This window comes from Silurus meridionalis, chromosome 6 (genome assembly GCF_014805685.1).
Source record: "Silurus meridionalis isolate SWU-2019-XX chromosome 6, ASM1480568v1, whole genome shotgun sequence".
In the NCBI taxonomy this organism is placed as follows: domain Eukaryota; kingdom Metazoa; phylum Chordata; class Actinopteri; order Siluriformes; family Siluridae; genus Silurus; species Silurus meridionalis.
In genome coordinates this window covers 21,786,089-21,808,043 of record NC_060889.1, presented here as the reverse complement: position 1 = coordinate 21,808,043, position 21,955 = coordinate 21,786,089, and the positions used below count along the sequence as shown (strand labels likewise).

At 38.0% G+C, this 21,955-nt stretch overlaps 2 protein-coding genes across 3 annotated transcripts in view; both read right to left on the bottom strand.

The window, feature by feature from the left end:
* Positions 1–1,979: 1,979 nt before the first annotated feature.
* On the bottom strand, positions 1,980–5,634 carry LOC124387277 (nuclear factor 7, ovary-like). The gene is made up of 6 exons (XM_046851515.1): positions 5,491–5,634; positions 4,512–5,068; positions 4,329–4,424; positions 3,961–4,194; positions 3,702–3,864; positions 1,980–3,264 (listed from the first exon to the last, which is right to left on the bottom strand). Exons 1-6 carry the CDS (start codon positions 5,510–5,512, stop codon positions 2,780–2,782), a joined length of 1,557 nt encoding a protein of 518 aa, XP_046707471.1. The 5' UTR covers positions 5,513–5,634; the 3' UTR covers positions 1,980–2,779.
* Positions 5,635–11,143: 5,509 nt separating this feature from the next.
* LOC124387284 (homeobox and leucine zipper protein Homez-like) overlaps positions 11,144–21,955 on the bottom strand; it is a 107,551-nt gene continuing 96,739 nt past the window's right edge. For both annotated transcript variants that reach the window (XM_046851525.1, XM_046851526.1), the window contains one exon: positions 11,144–11,832. In XM_046851525.1, the coding sequence (XP_046707481.1) occupies positions 11,272–11,832 (561 nt within the window). In that variant the 3' untranslated portion in view covers positions 11,144–11,271. The remainder of the gene's footprint in view (positions 11,833–21,955) is intronic.

Sequence of the window (21,955 nt, the reverse complement as noted above, 5' to 3'; positions counted from 1 at the left end):
AAATTGAAGATTTATTTTATATTTATTCAATTGTGGCACCCATAATTTACTTGCAATAATCTGGATAGCTCTCCATTTAAGTCTACAAAATGGTAACGATCAGACAGGCAGGATTTCAACCAGCTTAATACCTGTCCCTGAATGCCGATGTAATTTTGTAAGCGATCTAGGAGACGATCATAATCTATAGTGTCGAATGCAGCACTAAGATCTAGTAAAACAAACAGAGAGATGTAGCCTTGGTCTGAAGCTAAAAACAGGTAATTACTGATTTTACCTAGAGCAGTTTCTGTGCTATGATGGTTCCTAAAACCTGACTGAAACTCTTCAAAGATATTGTTCTCTTGTAAGTAGGAACATAACTGGGCAGAGACAATCTTTTATAAAATGTTAGACCTAAATGGGAGATTCTGCAATGGGTCTGTAATTTGATAGTGTGTTTGGATCCAAATTAGGTATCGTAATGTGGGGCTTAATAACTGCTAACTTGAGGTGTTTAGGGATGTGACTTTAAGATAGTGAGGATTTAATAATATTCAGAAGAGGCTCACCAGCTGAATGTAACACTTCTTTCAGTTGTATAGTTGGAATGGGATCTAATAGACATGTTGTTGATTGGGCTTTGGTAATAACATCATACAGTTCTTCCTGTCCTGTATGTGTAAAGCAGTGTAGTTGTGGAGTTTTAGGTACGATTGGATCAGGAGATGCTGTCAGAGGTTGGACCGCCACAATTGTTTTTCTAATACTATCAATCTTTTCAGTGAAGAAATTAATAAAGTCCTCACTACTAAACTGTGATGGAAGACGTTTTTCAGATACCTGATTTGTTGGTAATTTAGTTACTGTACTGAAAAGGATCCTGAGATTGTTTTTGTTGTTTTCTATGAGTTTGCTCAGGTGTTCAGCTCTAGCAGCATTTAGCGCCTGTCTGTAGCTGAGCATACTGTCTTTATTCGCAATTCTAAATACCTCCAATTTAGTTTTACTCCATTTTCTCTACAGATTACAGAATGTTCTTTCGAGGGCATGCATATGATAATTATACCATGGTGCAGGTGTTTTTTGTCCTTATTTTAACAAGATGGGGGCAACATTGTCTATGTTGTTAGCCATTTCATCAAGGTTGTTAGGATTTATGGGTTTAGTGAGAAATTGAGATAAATCAGGCAGGTTATTTGTGAATCTATCCTTAGTGGTCGGAACAATAGTCCTACCAGGTCGATCACGTGGTGAAACACAGCTAATCTGCTCTACCGGTAGTGTGTACAATATGAGGTAATGGTCTGTGATTTCATAACACTGAGGTAAAATATCTATATCAGTGACATCTGTTTCGTGGGATATTATTAAATCTAGTGTGTGATTAAAACGATGGTGAGGTGTGGTGATGTTTTGTTTTACCCCAAAAGAGTTCAATAAGTCCACAAATAATAGTCCTTCAGCATCATTTACATCAACTACATCGATATTAAAATCTCCTACCATCAGCACTTAATCAAAATTGATCAAGAGGTCTGAAAGATAACGAGCCAAATCTTAAAGAAAATCACCATTGGGCCCTGGGATTCTGTACACAGTGGCCAGAGCGAGGGATAGAATGGGTTTTCTGTGTATGTCTGAAAGTACAACTTTAAGAACGAGCACTTCAAATGATTTAAACCTGAATCCTAATATCTGACTAACATTTAGAAGGGCACTATAAATGGTAGCTACACCACCCCCATGACCAGTCTGACGGGGCTCATGCTTATAAGCATATCCTGAACAATAGGCTACTGATTAAATCACCTCATAAAAACAGAGAATGAGGCAAAAATAATTGTAATTAAGCAGAGTACTGTTTTTAGCAGAGAGCTGTTATGAACATTTATAAACATTGAAATAAAGATATAACAGTGGCAGCAAAGATAAGCATCCCAATAAACCTGGCTTTAGTTTTTTTTAGCCGCAATGCAATAAGATGCATGTAAAGGTGATAATGATGAAAAGGCTTTATTTTTATACCATGCAGATGGAAAACAAACAATAAGAACAATGTATGAAAGGGCTTCAGAAAGTATTTTACCCATTTAGGAATCAATTTCTCTTATACAATTTCAGATTTAATGCCCTTTAACTAGACAAGAAGAACAAAGATCGCAACAAAATCTCTTCACTTAATGTAGTATAAGGAGGTTTACAGCACTCAAAAATAATAAAAAAAAAAAAAAAAAAAAAAAGAAACATCATACTGTGAAGAATATTCTAAATCTAACTGTGAATAATTTTCACAAATGACTTCAATAATAAATGCTGGATAAAAAGTAAGTCGTTAATTTCATTTTTATATAATCAAAATCTTAATATTTAGTCAAAAAAAGTTATCCAAAGACAATAATCGGATATTTGTATGTATTGTAAGGATACAGAGAACAAAAAAGTAAATAAACAAAAGTAAAAGAACAAAAAAGTAAAAAAAATTCAAATATTCTTTGCCACATAAATGTATGTATTTAAGCATTTAAACATTATGTATATATCGTTAAAGTAAAAAGAGTAAATGTAAAGTTCATAGTTTTTTTTTTTTTTTCCAAATTTCTAATAGTTTAAAATATTATCAGATTTTTTAAACATTTCTGATTGTATCAAATTGTTCTGTGAATTTCATAATTTTATTAAAAAGAAAAAAAGGTTTTAATTCCTTTTTTAACATCCGATTTTTTTGAGATAAAAATCCTTTAGTCTAAAGTGGAGGAGAGATGATCAGTGGTGCTGAATTTTTACCTCCATAATTGAATCAAGGGCAGAAGTATGGATAGAGTTTCTCAGTGAAAGTCTGACCACTAAAAGAGTAGATAAGAGATCTGGAGTTCACATCATAAAAGGAGACCAGACCCTCCTCATAATCCACAAACACTCCCACCTTCTCCACCTTCTTTCTCAGTGTGAGGGGGACAGGGGGATCAGCACAAGCCCAATACTGATTCTTATTCCTCAATATCACAGACCAGAATCCATTCTGAGGGTTTGCTATAATCTTCCCCTTCCTGTTAATGTTTTCTCTCACAACTCCTAAATCCCAGGCAGTTTTCCCTCTGACCTGCACCTCATAATAAAATCTTCCCGAGGAGAAACTCTGCTTCCCCAGAACACAGACACACTGATTAAACCTCTCTGGTGTATCAGGGAGATTTTGTCGTTTGTTTCCAAGTGACACTTGTTTTCCATCAGCAGAAAGAATGAGGTTGGGATGAGCTGTATCAGGATCCAGAATCACATCCACTGCGAGAAACACACAGAGTGTGATGTGAAATCACCATTCAGTTGATCAAACTCATTATGACATATTAGAGTAGTCCTGAATGTTTATTCCATTTTTATATGTTTTATACTGTATATATGATTTGTCTGTTTGATCTGTTAAACTCAGTCTTTCTTCATAAAAAATAAAATCAGCAACAGCCAAATATGTTGGCAAAAAATTGTTGGCAAGCTAACCCGCTAACTAGCTAGCTCAATTTCACTAAAGAAGCTAGTGACAGCTAAACATCAGTTCAGTCTGTAAGCAAAAACAAATGCACTTAAAAATAAATAATGTTATTCTTACAAATTATTATTTAAATGTATTAATTACATTAACACATTTATAAGCTATAATATTTATTTGAATCTGTTATGGATTTGGCTACTGGGTAAAGTAGATTTTGAAATCTTCTTACCTGCCTCCTTTAACTTGTCATTGATTGTTTTAGTGAGTTTCTCATTCAGACTGTGCTGAAGCTGAGACAGAGATGTCCTCGCAGTGTCTCCACTCAGATCAGTGTTAATACTGATCTCAGTCCAGTTCTTGGTGTGTGGAAGGCTGAACATGGACGAGTTAACCTACAGTAGATCAGGAGAGAGGAGAAATCCCTCAGCATGGTGAGTTCTGTTCTGTGATGTTCTGCATTGTCAGTAGGCAGAGAGAGGAACACTGACCTGTAGGAGGTGGAGATGATCCTCAGTGTGTGAGAGCTTCTCCTGCTCAGTGTCTCTCCTCTGTAGCACAGTAATTTTCTGCTCCAGCTCTTTAATGAGTTCTTCAGTCTGCATCACTGCTGCTTTCTGCTTCTCCTCCATCAGCTTCAGCAGCTCAGCCTGACTTCTCTCAATGGAGCTAATCAGAGCAGTGAAGACTTCAACACTGTCTGCTTTCTCTTTCTCTGTGTTTCTCTAAAAGAGGAACACATTTTAACTACATATTTATATACAGATATAGAAATATTTATATACAGATATATACATACAAAGAACATCACAATATGCAGATATGTTGTTGATAAAACTTCATGTAATGTTTTACACACTTTTCTGAGATCTACTGAGTGTTTGATCTGTTGGATCTTCTCCAGTCGACTCGGAATCATCTGCTGTACATCTGTCTTAGTTTTCCCCAGCTGAGTCTAAACACAATAGAATGGATAATATATTATAAAGTTATACATTTCTTTTTGTTTCAAATTAATCAGTTTATCAAAAATCCCTCTCACCTTCCACTCTCTGCTCTCCTCCTCTATAGGAACAGTGTTGTGATTCTTGTGGTCTCCTTCAATGCACAACTGACACACACATGTCTGATCATCTCTACAGAACAGCTCCAGAGCTCTCTCATGTTTCTGGCATATGTAGTCCTTCAGGTTCTCCACAGGGTTTATTAGTTTGTGTTTAGTAAGTTTTAGAACATGATTATGAGGTTCTAAATGAGACTTACAGAAAGTCAGTCCACAATACAAACAGGATTTCACGGCCTTCACCTTCTCTCCAGTACAAACATCACAAAGAACCTCAGGTTTGTCTGGAACACTTTTCTTCTTGAAGTGATCTGCAACCTCTCTCAGTGTTGTATTAATTTTCAGTTCAGGTTTCTTGGCGAATTTCTCTTTACATAATGGACAGTAACCGTCTTGACTCTTCTCCCAGCACCGTGTAAGGCAGCTTTTGCAGAAGTTGTGTCCACATGGAGTGGTGACTGGATCAGTGAACACATCCAGACAGATCGAACACAGCAGCTGCTCTTCAGACAGGAGACTTCTGGAGTCACGAGCAACTAGATTTGATAAAACGATGAAACAAATATATATATATATATATATATATATATATATATATATATATATATATATATATATATATATATATATATATTTTTTTTTTTTTACACACATTTAGTGGCACTGAAATCCAAATGATCACTTTCAAGAAATCTGCTCTTTGTCCTTCTTTATCTTCATTACACTACTATTACTACAACTACTACTATTAAATAATTTAGTTGTTAACACTGGACTGATCCTGCAATAAATTAATTCTCATGGTCATAGTTGAGAAACTGTGTCTATCAGGCAAATTTAGTTCAGAATGTATTAGCCATTGTTAACACTCTTTACACTGAAGTGCTCGATTATTTAGTCAGCAATCTGATTTAACTGGATCAACTTCATCGTAAATAACACTTTTACTTTAACTTACACTTAGATTGTCCTCGCCCCATTGTTTCAGTACAAACGCGGTACAGGATTCAGAAAATTCAAGCTTTACTGGGTTTAGAATTGATTGTGTGTGTTCTTGCTGTGAATTGCTAGTTGCTGTTCGGTACGTTGTGTAATGTCAAATGCCCACTGCTGAAAGATGACTGCTGCTCAGAGTTCTAGCCTTTTATGCTCTTGATGGAGAACGGTGCACTGTGACGTCATAGGTAACTTATGCTGGGTAAACTGTATGTCTGCCTCTAGTGGGGAAGCGTGGAATTACAGCTGAATGGGGATCCTTTCTTACACACCCTGCAAAACTTCTTTTATAGTTTCTATAAAAGTAAATACCTTTAAATATATGGAAATTCAGAATTGAATAGGGTAATTGCTGTTACCACAAAGCTCAAGGCACAAAATTCTGCATTCACTTGAACTTGGAAACCTGTCCCACTATGGCAATGCCCCTGTGCACAAAGTGAGCTCCTTGAAGACATGCTTTAGAGAGGAAGATCTTAAGTGGCCTGCTAGAGAGCTCTGATCTGAACACTACTGAACACCTATGGGATGAATCTGAATGCTGACTGCACCCCAGGTCTCCTCACCCACATCAATGCCTGGCTATTGTAACATTCTTGTGGCTGGTGAACACAAATATTTTAAGCTCACTCTAAAATCTAGTGGAACAGCTTCCCAGAAGAGTGGATGGAATTATAAGAGCAAATTTTGACTAAATGTTTAATGAAATGCTCAAAAATCTCATAACATTTTGGCAATATAGTCTATGTGTGTCTGTGTGGGTGATGGTTGGTTAATTGACACTGCGAGTCAGGTGTATGGTCTTTTATTGTACTAGACAGACACTGGGACAAACAGGACTTTTGGTTGATTAGATCATTGATTATGCATGACAGTCTTAAATGAAATAAACAGTTTCAGATTTTACAATTGGCGTACACACACATAGCACATATTTGCTAACACATCTAGGAGCCTACAGTAAACTTGTGTGTATAACAAAAGTTCAGCTTTGCGCTCAAAAACAATCCAAACACAGTTAATAAGACAAAGCAATCATCAATGCAGCTTACAAGCAGCAAGGCTTCATCTCACATAGCAATTTTTCACTGGCCCAGCTCTGGCCCACACAACCATCTTTTGCTTGGCCCACATACCGCAATGAATTACAGTCCTAGTGTGGACCAGGTCTGGATTCCAATTCTTATTGTGGTCCTATACATTGGACCAGATAGGTTCCACATGTCAGCCTTAAAAAAAACACAACCAGGCCACTTGATACACGCCCTCCCAAATAAATAGTCACAACAACGACAGTATTCTGAACAAATATTTTATTATATTTAACATCAGAACATTGAAACCTGACATACACTTGTACAAACAACTCAATAAAATACCACCCCATCAGTTCTGAAATTAAAATAAAAGCAAAAATAAAACAAGTAGAAGTTCTCCACTATGTTTTTGTTCATGAAGTTAAATGTAACACTTAAATATCCATGTTTCTGGTCATTAACAAGTTTCACACTATGTATAACACTTGAACGTCCATGTTTCTGGTCAGAAACAAGATTTACTCGAACTATGACCCTTAAATGTCCATGTTTCTGCTCCTTCTGGAATTGCTCCTATCATTGTACTTACAAACCTTTTCTATACTGTGTCTTTACTGAAGCCTTTTGTTCTTCCTCCTAAAAAAAATACAAATTATTAAAAAGTTTTAATAGACTATAATGAAAATGAAATACCAGAAAAAGAGAAGCAAAGAGAAGCACTCGTTTAAGTGCATGCTGGTTTCATTTAAATTTTTTTTGCCGTCGTCCATTTATTCAGACACGTACAGGTGTATTTTTTTTATTTCACCCCCGTTTGCATCAAACGACACCGATAGCACGTGAATGCATCGATTGATCATTAAGTCCACATGTGACCGTGGATAAATCTAAGAAGAATATAATATTTGTTTATTGATATATATGTATGTTCTTACTTCCAACTCTGCTGGTTTTCCCGGGTTCAGCGCGAGCGGCTGTTTCCGAGCAACACCGCGTCCGCCCACTTTTTCAACAGACACTTCCTGGAGTATTTTCATTCACTTTTCCTCGTTGGGGATTTGTTGCTTAAAGCGTTATAAGCCTTGAATCATAACAACCAGCTACAACTTGAATTACAACATGTAAAATATTTGATTTGAAATACAAATATTTGAAAATTTGTCATTAAGGCAATAAGAGACTGTGTGTGTGTGTGTGTGTGTGTGTGTGTGTGTCACGGCTAACTGGGTAAATAAAACTACAATCCCATGAAGCATTGCAAATTATAATTGCGCCATTTGGCCAACTTTGCTCTGATAGGCCAATTTTGCATTTCCAGGTTTTTAAAATGATGATTGGTGCACGCTGGGTTAGAGTTATTTATATATATATATATATATATATATATATATATATATATATATATATATATATATATATATATATATATAAATCGACCTATTTTTTATTTTATGAAAGTCTTCACCTACTCCAACCCTTAACAGTTTATTTTATTTTATTTTTATGCTGAAAAGAACATACAAATCAGTACAAAATACAAAATATCAACAGTAGTAATACTTGAAAGACAACAACAAACATACTACAGTAAAAAAACAAAACAAACAATACAAAATAAATCAATAAATAATTTAAATAAAAAAAGGACCATTGTTTTACATAAAATTCCTTACACAAAAACTTTTAGTACAGTAGACATTTTAAGAGTCTTCATAGCTTTATCAGTAGATATCAAAATCAAATTAATATAATGTTCTATATCTCTTAAATAGACCACAAAGACAGGTAAACTTTGCTTAAGAAAATAATTACATTTATAATAAAACAAATTTTCTTTTGTGGGGTCTGAGTCAAAATACCCAAATATAACATTTCTCAATTGTAATGAAAATTTTGGCAAAATCTTCGGACTCGGGTGTAATTAGTTCCGGACACGAAAACGCTGTAAAATCTCTACTCCAATGCCCGTTTAAGAAGAGAACTTTGGCAGAAAAACTGAACATGGTTCAGTTCCATGGTTGTACATGGTTATCCTCAGAGTCATGGAAGTATCCAGAATTTAACTGCGACTTGTAAATTAACTGTTCAGAGATGCTTTAACGAATAGACATGTGACCAGATGTTCTTAAACAGTCTCTGCATTTCAATAAATCATATTGCAGCGCTTGCTGAAATTGTTTGCTGTGGCAGTGTGCCACAGCCCCACTTAAGAAAATTTTCACCAGCCGCCACTGGTAATAACATGACCAAAATAAGTGTTCCACTATTTCACCTTTACTATTATTATAAAGTGTAACAAAAATTACGGTATACTGATGTGCGCATGACCATTAGTTTTATATTTAGCTAAGGATTAAATATAATGAAAATGTTTAGACTGTATATGAGACTGTTGCCGATTACGTTGCATCGCCCCCAGTATAATGAACCCAACTGCAAGCTGTGCAACAACCAATGGCGAGTTCTCCCAATTTCTCTGAATTTAGCTATTATTATTTTAACTCAGTTACATATGTACTTTAAGGACTGGTTAGGTAAGATAGATAATTACTTAACACAGAATACAAGAAGTTTAAAGAATGTTGCAAATGAGTCAAACAAAACTGGTGTGGAACTGGAAGTAACAACAAAATATGAAATTCTAAATAAAGCACCAGGGTGTGCTGTGGAGGCCTGAAGCAAATAGTCAGAGACAGGTACAACAAGGGGTGCCCTCTGGTGGTCTAAACAGAAAATATTCGAGATACTGATGATAGGTGGTGGCATTGCAATTTATATAAGAAATAAATGTAATACCAGACTGATAGCTACATCATCACTCAGTAAACAGTTTAAATTCTTAGCCTTGAACATCAAGATCTCAAAATGTGACCGTGGTTGGTTGTAACAGACCCCCTTCGGTCTCTTCTAAAACTTTAATTTCAATAACTTAACAACTATCAAGACTAAATCTTAAGGAAGTTCTTTTAGTGGGTGACCTCAACTGGGCCTGACTGTCTACTGTTTCTGATTATTTAAAATCTGTGTTTTTTTTTTCTATTTAGTTAAGTTTATTGAAAGTTTTACTCATTTTCACTTAAAATGCTATGAAAGGTCAACATTAGTGCATTTAATTTTGAGAATAAATATTCTTTCATATGTACTAATTTTTTTGGAATATTTTCCAATAATATAAGTGGTTTAGTTAGAAAGTATTTGGCATTTGTCAAATGTATTTTTTTTTACACATTTGTCACACTTTAATGATTCAGATCATCAAACAAATATTTGTGTTTTTTTACACAGATAAATACATGTTTTTTGTTTTATATACAGTACAGACCAAAAGTTTGGACACACCTTCTCATTCAAAGAGTTTTCTTTATTTTCATGACTATGAAAATTGTAGAGTCACACTGAAGGCATCAAGGGCTATTTGACCAAGAAGGAGAGTGATGGGGTGCTGCGCCAGATGACCTGGCCTCCACAGTCACCGGACCTGAACCCAATCGAGATGGTTTAGGGGTGAGCTGGACTGCAGAGTGAAGGCAAAAGGGGGAAAAATTGCCAAGCATCTCTCGGGGAACTCCTTCAAGACTGTTGGAAGACCATTACAGGTGACTACCTCTTGAAGCTCATCAAGAGAATGCCAAGAGTGTGCAAAGCAGTAATCAAAGCAAAAGGTGGCTACTTTGAAGAACCTAGAATACCTAGACATTTTTCAGTTGTTTCACACTTTTTTGTTATGTATATAATTCCATATATAATTCCACGTGTGTTAATTCATAGTTTTGATGCCTTCAGTGTGAATCTACAATTTTCATAGTCATGAAAATAAAGAAAACTCTTTGAATGGGAAGGTGTGTCCAAACTTTTGGTCTGTACTGTGTATAAAAATGTAATAAACAGTTTTACAGTCACAGTGATACTTTAATAACTATTATGTTTTTTGCTTTTATTGGCCAAAACAGGAAAATGGATGGTTCAATCATCTATTGAACAAAAATACATTAAACCACATCAGAAAAACAGGGACTGAGGCAAAAATATCTCTAATAAAGCAAAATCACAAGCATTTAAAATAACAAGTATTTTTCCAAAAATGTAATATGCTTAGTACTTTAAAAAATTTCTCTTTAAACAGATGAATACCAAATAAATCAAATATATGTGATTTGACAAATAAAGGAACTTAGATGCAAGTACAGATATATTATTTAATCACAAACAAAAGAAAAGACAAAGAAACAAGTCCAGAGAAGAAGGCTTTTATTCTCATTCCAACCATATGCAATACAGGACTAAATGAAACGAGACAACCTTCATCCAATGACCAAGTTGCTACATCAAACACCATAACAACAAACACCACAAATTAACATGAAACACAGAAATACTCAAAACTAACAAGGACTGTACACAAGGACACAGACTGAAGACTAGACACAGACTGACTATGATGCAGACTGAAGACTAGATGAGAAAACAAGAACCACAATCTTAACATGAAACATTACAAACAATAACCATAAATGAGAGATACAAAGAATGCAGTGCCAGATCAATCTCTGTCTGTTTTGCCTGCTGTTGTAGTCATTGGTATCATCCTGGGAGAAAACTGGTTGTGGTGTGTAGTGTGCATAACCCGTATAGACGTCTAATACAGGCACCTGTTTAACACCCTGGTGCGGGGTCTCTGGTGTCCTTTCTTCATGTGCTAAATAATCCTATTCTTCTTCCTCCCCCTCCTCTCCAAACAGATGCCGCAGCTTAAGCTGTGTTTGCTGGATGTCGTCGTCTGCCCAGCTGATTCCATATCGGATGCGCTCCATCATAAACCACACTTTGACGCGCTTGGGGGACAGGGAGCATCTGTGTGCCAGAGCACTGGCCTCCTGCTCTGTGGGGAAGGGAACAGAATTAAATGCTTCTACTAGCTCAGAAACAGCGTCCAGCTCATTAGTCTGCTCAGAGCGCACCCACACCAACTTTAGTCTCTCAGACAACAGAGGAAGACACACAAAGTGCGTCTGGTTGAGGCCGGACGTGCCTGAAGAGGCAGCATCCTCACTTTGGCTTCCTTTTGTAGGCTCCGAAGAGGATGAGGCTTTCCTCTGAGGCAAAATGGAGGCAGGAGAAATGCTTTGGCTGTCTTTGGCAGCAGGTGTGTTTTTCACAGTCTCTTTTTGCTCCGCTGCTGGTACCTGGTTCTCTGCGTTGCATGTACTTATGCTGGTCTCTTCCGAGTCCATGGGTGAGGAAGACATGGACCTTTCAGAAAATTCAGACTGTAAAGAAGAAGTGAAATAACATGAATACGAGTTAGATAATCTCAGTTTGCAGCGCTGAAGCCCTACTAGGCGCACGCATGAACCGATTTCTGTGTAACTCGCTGTAATCAACGTTTATCCTCGAAGAAGAATACAAAGTGTAAAATACTAATTTTTTACAATGGAAAAAGGCATCATAAAACAACCACCCTAAATTACTTCCCCATAACAACAAGATAATCATTTCAATAACTGTTTCCGCCTCCAACTTCAGGTTTTCCTCGCTCTATTGATTCTGCTGCTGCGGGGGTTTACACTGCTTCATGGTGACCTGCAACAGGATAGGAAAAATAAACAGATAGATAAAGAAACAAGCAAATGCAAAAAAAACCTCATAAATAAACAAACAACGCAAACCTGCCGTTTATCATCACAATAAAACAACTGATAAATAACTCTATGGAGTTTGTGATTGGAGAGTCACCAGGCAAAACTCACTACAGACATTCCTATAGTTATTGTTAAATGACATTCATTGGGTTATTTTTCATTGGGAAAATAACCCGTGTTCATGAAAGAAACACAATACAAGCAACGGTTTTCATGTTGATCAAACACAATAACACAATGCAAACTCGAATAATGGATATACACAAAACTAGTATGGAAAGCTAAATGTCTTTCAAGCATCTATTCTTTACGGGTGGAAAGCTCTTGTCCATAATGCAGCGCCATGACAGTTATGGAGCTGGACGTGCTGAGAGTCATGGCGATGCTGCTGCACGGACGGGACACAGCAGCTCCATTTCTCATTCCTCCTCCGGCTCGAAGCTAACATTATCGATAATCTTCTAGTCATGAACAAAGGCTTTTTTTTAGCAGTTAGGCTTGCTAACCCGCTGGAACAACATGGCTAGGCATCTGAATGGAGCCGCGTGAAGCCTGGATGGCTGACAGTTTCCCTCAGAACATTGCACTGTCCCGGGATAACAAAGGCGACCCGAGTCAAAGAGGCCGCAACCAAGCCGCCAATGTCGGTCCACTTGCCTCAGATGGTAGTAGTCAATCTGTCACAATTTGCTCTTTCGCATCTTCAATGGGCGAAAAGAGAAACGCTGGAGAGTGTTATCGGTTAAAAATAAAAGCCCCAGGACATGCTCACCTTTCATTCAGTCCATCTGGACCACAGGGAACTGCATCCAGAGTCAGGGGGAACCCAGAAGCACACTTTACACTCGAGTAATAATGCTGTCTTGTCCTCCAGAGCTGCACAGGAGCACCAATTCAAGTCTTAATTCCCAGTGTCCCTGGAAATAACCAGCATTTATTTGCCCCTGCCCCCTGTAACGGACTGCCATCCCACCCAGGGTTCCTTCCCCCTGCCTTACAGCTGGTGTTCTCACGTTTTTTCCACCACAACCCATATAGATAACGTGATTACCGAAGATCAGCGACTGCATGTGTTTATAGCTTGTTAATAAGCTTTACCCATCATTGGCCATTTTTATCGACGTAAACCCATTTCATTTGCTTACGAATCTTTTGTTACATTATTATGTTATTGAACGATCATTTCTTATTGTCACTAACCGTAGTTAGTGACTGTTTTTTTGCAGAGTGCTGTTATGAACTTAAATAACCTTTGAAATAAAGATATAACAGTGACAACAAAGATAAGCATCCCAAAAAAACTGGCTTTGGTTTTCTTAGCCGCATTAAAATAAGATGCATGTAAAGGTGATTATGATGAAAAAGCTTTATTTTAATACCATGCAGATGGAAAACAAACAAGAAGAACAATGTATGTGTCAGGGTGCGAGCAAAACAGGAGGCGGAAGCCGGAGTACAGCTCGTTCGGGTTTTAATAAACAGAGTGAGGGAGAGAGATACACACAAGCACACACACACACACACACACGTGCAGACGCGCACGCTCACACACGCACACAACAGTCCTTTGATTACGTAAGTCTGAGGTGCGCTTTGAGGAGAAGCGTAGCCAGTGTCTTCGTTTTCAGACGGTCCAGGAGCTGTGGCTTTATCTTTTGGGAGACTTGAGGCTGAGACGTCTTCGTCGGAGGAGCTTAGGAGCGAGACGTCACCTCCGGAGGAGTTCAGAGGCGAGACGCCACCATCGGAGGAGCCTTTAGAAGAGACGTCGCCGACGGAGGCGCTTGGGAGCGAGACGTCGCCGTCAGGGGAGCTCGTGAGCAAGATGTCGTCTTCAGTGGAGCTCGGGAGCAAGACGTCCCCTTCAGGGGAACGAGACGTCGCCTTCAGGGGAGCTCGGGGCGAGACGTCGCCTTCAGGGGGGCGAGACGTGGCCCTCCGGGGAGCTCTGGGGCGAGACGTGGCCCTTCGGGGAGCTCGGAAGCGAAACGTCGCCGGCCGAGGAGCTCAGGGGCGAGACGTCGCCTTCAAGGGAGCACGGGAGCGAGACGTTGCCTTCAGGGGTGACCAAGAGCAAGACGCCGCCGACGGAGGAGCTCGGGGGCGAGACGTCGCCATCATCCGCAAACATCATAGTCCAGGGAGACTCCTGTCTGACCTCGTCCGTCAACCTGTCCATCACCACTGCAAACAGGAAAGGGCTCAGGGCGATCCTTGATGCAGTCCAACCTTCACCCTGAACCAGTCTGTCGTACCTACTGCACACTTCACTGCCGTCACACTGTCCTCATACATGTCCCGCACCACCCTCACATACTTCTCTGACACACCTGACTTCCTCATACAATACCACAACTCCTCTCTTGGCACTCTGTCGTACGCTTTCTCTAAATCCACAAATACACAATGCAATTCCTTCTGTCCTTCTCTATACTTCTCCATCAACATCCTCAAAGCAAATAAGGCATCTGTGGTGCTCTTCCTCGGCATGAAACCATACTGTTGCTCACAGATGGTCACCTCTTCTCTCAGCCTGGCTTCCACTACTCTTTCCCATAACTTCATGGTGTGACTGATCAACTTAATTCCCCTGTAGTTACTGCAAGACTGCACATCTCCTTTATGCTTAAAGATCGGTACCAGCACACTTCTTCTCCATTCCTCAGGCATCTTCTCACCTTCCAAAATCCTGTTAAACAACCTGGTCAAAAACTCCACTGCCATCTCTCCTAAACATCTCCACTCTTCTACCGTTATGTCATCTGGTCCAACCAACTTTCAACTCTTCATCCTCTTAATCGCTGCTCTCACTTCCTCCTTACTAATCCTATCTACATCCTGCTTCACCAACTCCACATCATCCAACCTTCTCTCTTTCTGATTTTCCTCATTCATCAGCTGCTCAAAATACTCCCTCCACCTTCTCGACACACTCTCCTCACTAGTCAACACATTTCCCACTCCATCCTTTATTGCTTTAACTTGCAGTACATCCTTCCCAGCTCTGTCCCTCTGCCTGGCCAAACGGTATAAATCTTTTTCTCCTTCCTTAGTGTCCAACCTCTCATACAGCTCCTCATATGCCTTTTCCTTGGCTTTCGCCACATCCCTCTTTACCTGCTGCCGCATCTTCTTGTACTCCTGCCTACTTTTCTCATCACTCTGTCTATCCCACTTATGTTTTGCCAACCTCTTACTCCTTATGCTCTCCTGCACTTCTTCATTCCACCACCATGTCTCCTTGTCTTGCTTTCTATTTCCAGATGTCACACCAAGTACTTTTCTAGCTGCCTCCCTCATCACTCCTGCAGTAGTTGCCCAATCATCCAACACCTCTTCAACACCACCGAACCTCTGTCTGACCTCTTCCCTGAACCTCACACTACACTCTTCCTCCTTCATCCATCTTATTCTTCTTTCAGTCCTCACTCTCCTTCTCTTCTTCTTCGCCTACAGACCACCATCCGATGCTGTCTAGCTACACTGTCCCCTGCCAACACCTTACAGTCTCCAATCTCCTTCAGGTTGCATCTCCTGCATAGCACATAGTCCACCTGTGTGCACCTTCCTCCACTCTTATACGTCACCCTATGATCCTCCTTCTTCTTAAAATTAGTGTTCAACACTGCCATTTCCATCCTTTTAGCAAAATCTACCACCATCTGCCCTTCCACATTCCTCTCCTTAAAACCATACCTACCCATCACCTCCTCATCACCTCTGTTCCCTTCATCTACATGCCCATTAAAGTCTGCCCCAATCACCAACCGTTCTTTCCTAGGTACACCATCTACCACTTCATCTAATTCACTCCAGAATTTTTCCTTCTCCTCCATCTCACAGCTAACTTGTGGAGCATTGGCACTGATGAAATTTATCATCATCCCTTCAACTTGCACCTTCACGATCATCACCCTATCAGAAACTCTCTTCACCTCCACTACACTCTTACTGTACTCTTCCTTCAGAATCACCCCTACACCATTTCTCTTTCCATCCACACCATGATAAAACAGTTTAAATCCACCTCCAATGTTCCTGGCCTTACTCCCTTTCCACTTGGTCTCCTGAACACACAGCATATCTACCTTTCTCCTCTCCATCATATCAGCTATCTCTCTCCCTTTACCTGTCATAGTACCAACATTTAAAGTACCAACCCGAACCTCCACTCTCCTCCACTGCTCCTTTCCCTGCCGTCTCTGTAGACGTCTTCCTCCTCTCCTTCTCCTCCTTCGGCCAACAGTAGCCCAATTTCCACCGGTACCCTGTCGGCTAACGATACCTGTGGCGGTCGTTGTTAACCCGGGCCTTGACCGATCCGGTATGAAATTCTCATTTGTGATCCGCATATTTGATTTGGCACATGTTTTTATGCTGGATGCCCTTCCTAACGCAACTCTCCCCATTTACCCAAGCTTGGGCCAGGCACTAAGAGTGCACTTGCTTGTGCATCCATAATAGCTGGGTTGAATAATGAATAATGAATAAATCACATTAATATGTTGTAATGTTTAAAGGTCCTTTCTAGTCTACATCAAGAGTGAAAACATTGAATTGTTACACTTTTGTTACCTTTCGATTTAAACATTTTTAGATATTACACTTTTAGATTTTTTTTACCATCATATTATCAATTAGTAAAACAAGATATAGAAATCTATACAAAAAAAAAACCCTGTTGACAGCCAACCCTTATTTATTTATTTGTGCTTTTTAGTCTGTAGATTATGGATCCTACAATTTATAGTGCTAGTGTAACCTACAAAACAGGCGGTGGGTATCCTCTGGGATTATCCAAGGACCAGAAGTCAAATTTTTTGCTATTTTTGACATTGAAGGTATTTTGACATAAGACCATGTGATAAATCAATATTGTTATTTTTAAAACTCTTTTGCAACGTAAAATGTAGCTATATATTATTATATTCCATTAGGATCATTTAAGAGAGGTCTGTCATTTTTATAATTTAATGTTATGCTAAGCTTTATTTTTTACACAATTTGTTTTGCATTGTTTGACAACGGACCTGATGTACAGATATCTAGTTTTCTCTATTTGTACTGTATAATTGTAATTCTTGATTCTTTAATTAATAGGTATTGTATTGTTATTATATCATTTATATAGTCAGCTCTACTACAGAAGATACAAAGGAACTGCCCGTGAACTGAGAATAAAGATTGTCTGTGGTGCAGAGGATGCAAATAAATGCTTTATAGAGTTTCACGCTAGCAGCATTGGTGCACATTGTGGACAAAAAAAACCAAAGGTGCCATATCCAAAAGGTTTTACTGGCCAGGGATGTCCGAGGATCTTGACAAATGGGTAATGACACTGATCAAAGTTAACAAATTGAATAAAATCTTTCTTTTCTTTTGATGCTTACTGATAATTTCTTTTTAAACAGGTGGCTGAATGTGTGGCATGTCAGGCCACTAAAGCATCAATTAAAGAAGAGGTCAAAATTACACCTATACAGGTAATCTATCTATCTGTCTGTCTATCCATCTATTCATCCATCCATCCATCCATCCCTGACACCCAGAACACGTTATATTTAATTGCACATGTATGTAATAGAATACTTACATAATTTACTAAATATTTTTATCAAATTGTAATTTTTATCATATTTTTTGCAAGGTCACACAACCCATATTGATTGCACAGACAGTGGCAATTAATATATATGCGTAATAATTGATTACTTAACCAAATAGCCACAGGCTTATCCACTCAGGAGTAAGTCTGCAGAGGAGGTCACAAACTGTATTATCAAGTTTTTTAATCAGTTTGAGGCACCAAAACGCATACTCACAGACCAAGGGAGGGAGTTTGTTAATCAGGTAAATCCAAGCTGTAACATACAGTGAGGAAAATAAGTATTTGAGCACCCTGCTATTTTGCAAGTTCTTCCACTTAGAAATCATGGAGGGGTCTGAAATTGTCATCGTAGGTGCATGTCCACTGTGAGAGACATAATCCTAAATAAAAAAATAAAGATATCACAATAAATGATTTTTAAACTATTTATTTGTATGATACAGCTATCAGCTAGAAGTCTGACCCTCAAATACTTATTTTCCTCACTGTACCTTACAGTGCTCAAACGTACTTTGAAAAATATTTACCTATATTAACAATAATTAAATAATAATTTTGTTTTATAATCAGATCAACCAAAATGTGTCCAAAATTCTTGCCATCAAAAGGAGTTTGTGCTCACCCTATCATACCCAGACCAACGGTCTAGTCGAAAGGATGAATGGAACCATACAGAGGTATTAAATTTATGCATCAATTTTAACACAAAGATCCTTAATTTGTTTTACATCCACCTATATAAAAATTTATTGTGTTTATTGCAGAACTATAATGGCGTTTGTAAGGATTGTTAGAAACCAAGTAAAGAATACACAGGTATTTATATATATATTCTGCTAAAACTATTTTAATGTTAATTAAGGGCTTTTAGCAAATTGGTCTCTAAAAAATTAACACCTTGATGCTGTTATGTTTGGACTAAGGACCAAAAAACAGATGACAACAAAGTTATCTCCTTTTTATATGATGTTTGGTCGTGAGGCACGATACCCTTCCCAGGTCCCAGAAGATTATCAGGTGGGTTGTCTTCTATGTTTTGTTTCATTTTTAATTGTATGTATCGAATTCAGTATGAACTTTGACTAGCACAGCACAGTCCCTTTAAACACTTTAATAGCAGCACATGGACAGTTCAAACTGGGTCATTTTTATCTGTAATTCTTCTCCAATGTCTGTCTAATAATAATTCCATCCCTTCTAATTAATGTGTATAAATTTTTTTTCTAGTATATATATATATATATATATATATATATATATATATATATATATATATATATATATATATATATATATATATATATATATATATATATATATATATATATATATATATATATGTATGTATTACATTTTATAGTTATACTTTAATAAACCCTTTTATACCTTATTTTTATTTTACTATGTTTTTACTTCTATGTTGGACAGAGGTATAAAGGATTTCACTATGCCATATGTGTATGTGACAAATAAAATTTGAATTTGAACTTGCCTGCATGAATTTGAGATGATCAGGTATTTTAAACTAGAAGCAAATGTTCCATTTTCAGATCGACAGCTCTGTTGAAGCTGTGGTGGGAATTAAACAAATGACTGAGGACGTCCTGAAACTCAATGAAGTTCTTCAAACTGCACTTACCCACACTGCTCAGGTCCAACAAAAAAAGACAAATAAAGAATATAAAGCAAAGAAAGTGAAATTCCCTGTGGGTGACAAGGTGTGGAGATGTAATGTTCGGAGACAGCAGAGAAAAGGTGGAAATTTAGATCCAAATTTTTTAGGTCCATACACAATTAAAGACATTAAAGGCAAGAATGCTGATCTGATAGATGAGAGAGGGGTTATTTTGCCAAAAATCAGTATTGACCACTTAAGATTATATATTGAGGAGATGCCACGCATTCCAGACAAGATTGTATCCAGATCAACAGATGCAAATCCATCACAAAAAACCTGTCCAACTGCTGAATCACCTGCAATCTCAAAAGTGACAAAATCATATGTCACCACCGCTGTATCTGTTCCACCATCACCAGCCATCTCCAAAAAAGCTACATCACCTGTCTCCCCAAGGGTTTCACCATCACCTGCCATCTCCAAAAGAGCTGCATCACCTGTCTCCCCAAGGGTTTCACCATCACCTGTCATCTCCAAAAGAGCTGCATCACCTGTCTCACCAAGGATTTCACCATCACCTGTCATCTCAAAAAAAATTGCATCACCTGTCTCACCAAGGGTTTTACCATCACCTGCCATCTCCAAAAGAGCTGCATCACCTGTCTCACCAAGGGTTTCACCATCACCAGCCATCTCCAGAACAGCTACATCACCTGTCTCCCCAAGGGTTTCACCATCACCAGCCATCTCCAGAACAGCTACATCACCTGTCTCCCCAAGGGTTTCACCATCACCTGCCATCTTCAAAAGAGCTGCATCACCTGTCTCCCCAAGGGTTTCACCATCACCTGCCATCTCCAAAAGAGCTGCATCACTTGTCTCACCAAGGGTTTCACTATCACCTGCCATCTCCAAAAGAGCTGCATCACCTGTCTGTATCTGTGTCATCATCACCTACCACTAGAGCAAAAGCAGTACAGCACCACCACATCAGCAGTAAGTCAGCAGAAGAAGAGCTATAAACTAATGAAAGCTAACAGTCAGTAACAGTTTTCTCATACGTATTATTTTCTTATGACATTTATCAATACAGTTGTTCAAGAGGCATGGGCAGGAAAAAATGCCTATGTGTTGCTCTCCAGAATTGGGCTGTATAAAATATTTTTTGCACACATTAACAAAACCGCTCCAAGTAATGAGCTTGAAAGTGAGGTAAGATTTTTTTTAGCATTTTAAAATGTTTTGTGGTTGAAACTGTAGATATCAAATGTTAACATCCACTGCTAACCCCGCACTGTTTTGTTTCCTTGTTTAAGGTTATTAATGCATACATATTTCTTCTTGTGAGGCGTTTCAATGCAGAGCAGGCATTCCAAATTAAATTTGAAATGGAAACAAATCTAAATTAAAGGTTGGTTTGCTCTGGTTTATTTATGTACCAATTATGAAACATAAAATTTGAACATATTTTAGTCCTCTTTTTAAATTTCAGGTTGATCCCACAATGTACAAATATCTCATTGGCATTGTGAATGACCACCACCACTGGACAGTTGTGGTAAACAAATGAAGTGTTCTTAGACATTATATTTTAAACCTTGGAAATAACTTCCAATATTGTGTTCTGCATACTGTATGCCATTTGATTAAATGTTAGGTGGTAAACTTTTAAGCTTCTTTTTTAAGGTAGATTTACCAAAATAACATTAACAATTAATATTAAAAGAAACTAATTACCAGAGTAAATGGGGCAGATAAGTAAAGGATGTAGCTGTCCCAGCAAGTGCAAAACAAGGTGTCTGGAGAATATACAAAACAAAGTAGATTCCTTCAAAAAGAGGTTGTTTAACTTTTTATTATAATGTTTATGAAGCCATTTTACCTACAAGAAACTTCATTTAAACATAAATTGTTAATATTAAATGCAAGTCAATCTCTTCATTATCTAAAATCTAAATTCATTACTGTTTAAAATCTTAAAAGGTTATGCTGCCATCTCAAAGGAGGGCTTTGTTCCTAGATCCTCTGGGGGAAAGTTCAGCAAAACTGAGACAATGCCAGGATGTAACGAGGTATTTGAAGTTGTTCATCCCAAAAATGTGCTTCTGTACAAAATTCATCTCTACAGGAAAATTACTTATTCCAGTATCACAATCATGATGATTTGATATGTTTTTATGCGACAAAAGAGATGCAATTTTTCAAGGTGGTCCTGCGATACACTGCCTCACCCAAAACAGCAAGATGGCACATCATGTGGCATCTTTGCTTTGAAAGTAAGTGATTTAAAATAGATAAATTATTGAATTAACCTGAATTTATGATCTTGGAGAAGGACAATTAAGTTGGTAATTATAGTGTTTTATTTCCCTTTATAATGAAATTGCTTCTTTTATTATTTTCCTCTTTTAGTTTGCTGAATTTGTACTTAGAGAGGAGCAAATTGTTTTAATTAACACAAAAGAAGGAGTGGAAGACTTGAGAAAAGAAATAGCTGTCACTCTTCTCCAAAACAGTGGTATGTG

Excerpts from the sequence above, each read along its gene's own strand:
- LOC124387277 (XM_046851515.1), bottom strand. The coding sequence starts at position 5,512 with ATGGGGCGAGGACAATCTAAGT. Across the intron at positions 5,069-5,490 it reads GGGGCGAGGACAATCTAAGT|TTGCTCGTGACTCCAGAAGT; the intron begins GTAAGTTAAAGT and ends TATCAAATCTAG. Across the intron at positions 3,865-3,960 it reads ATCATCTCCACCTCCTACAG|GTTAACTCGTCCATGTTCAG; the intron begins GTCAGTGTTCCT and ends GATCTACTGTAG.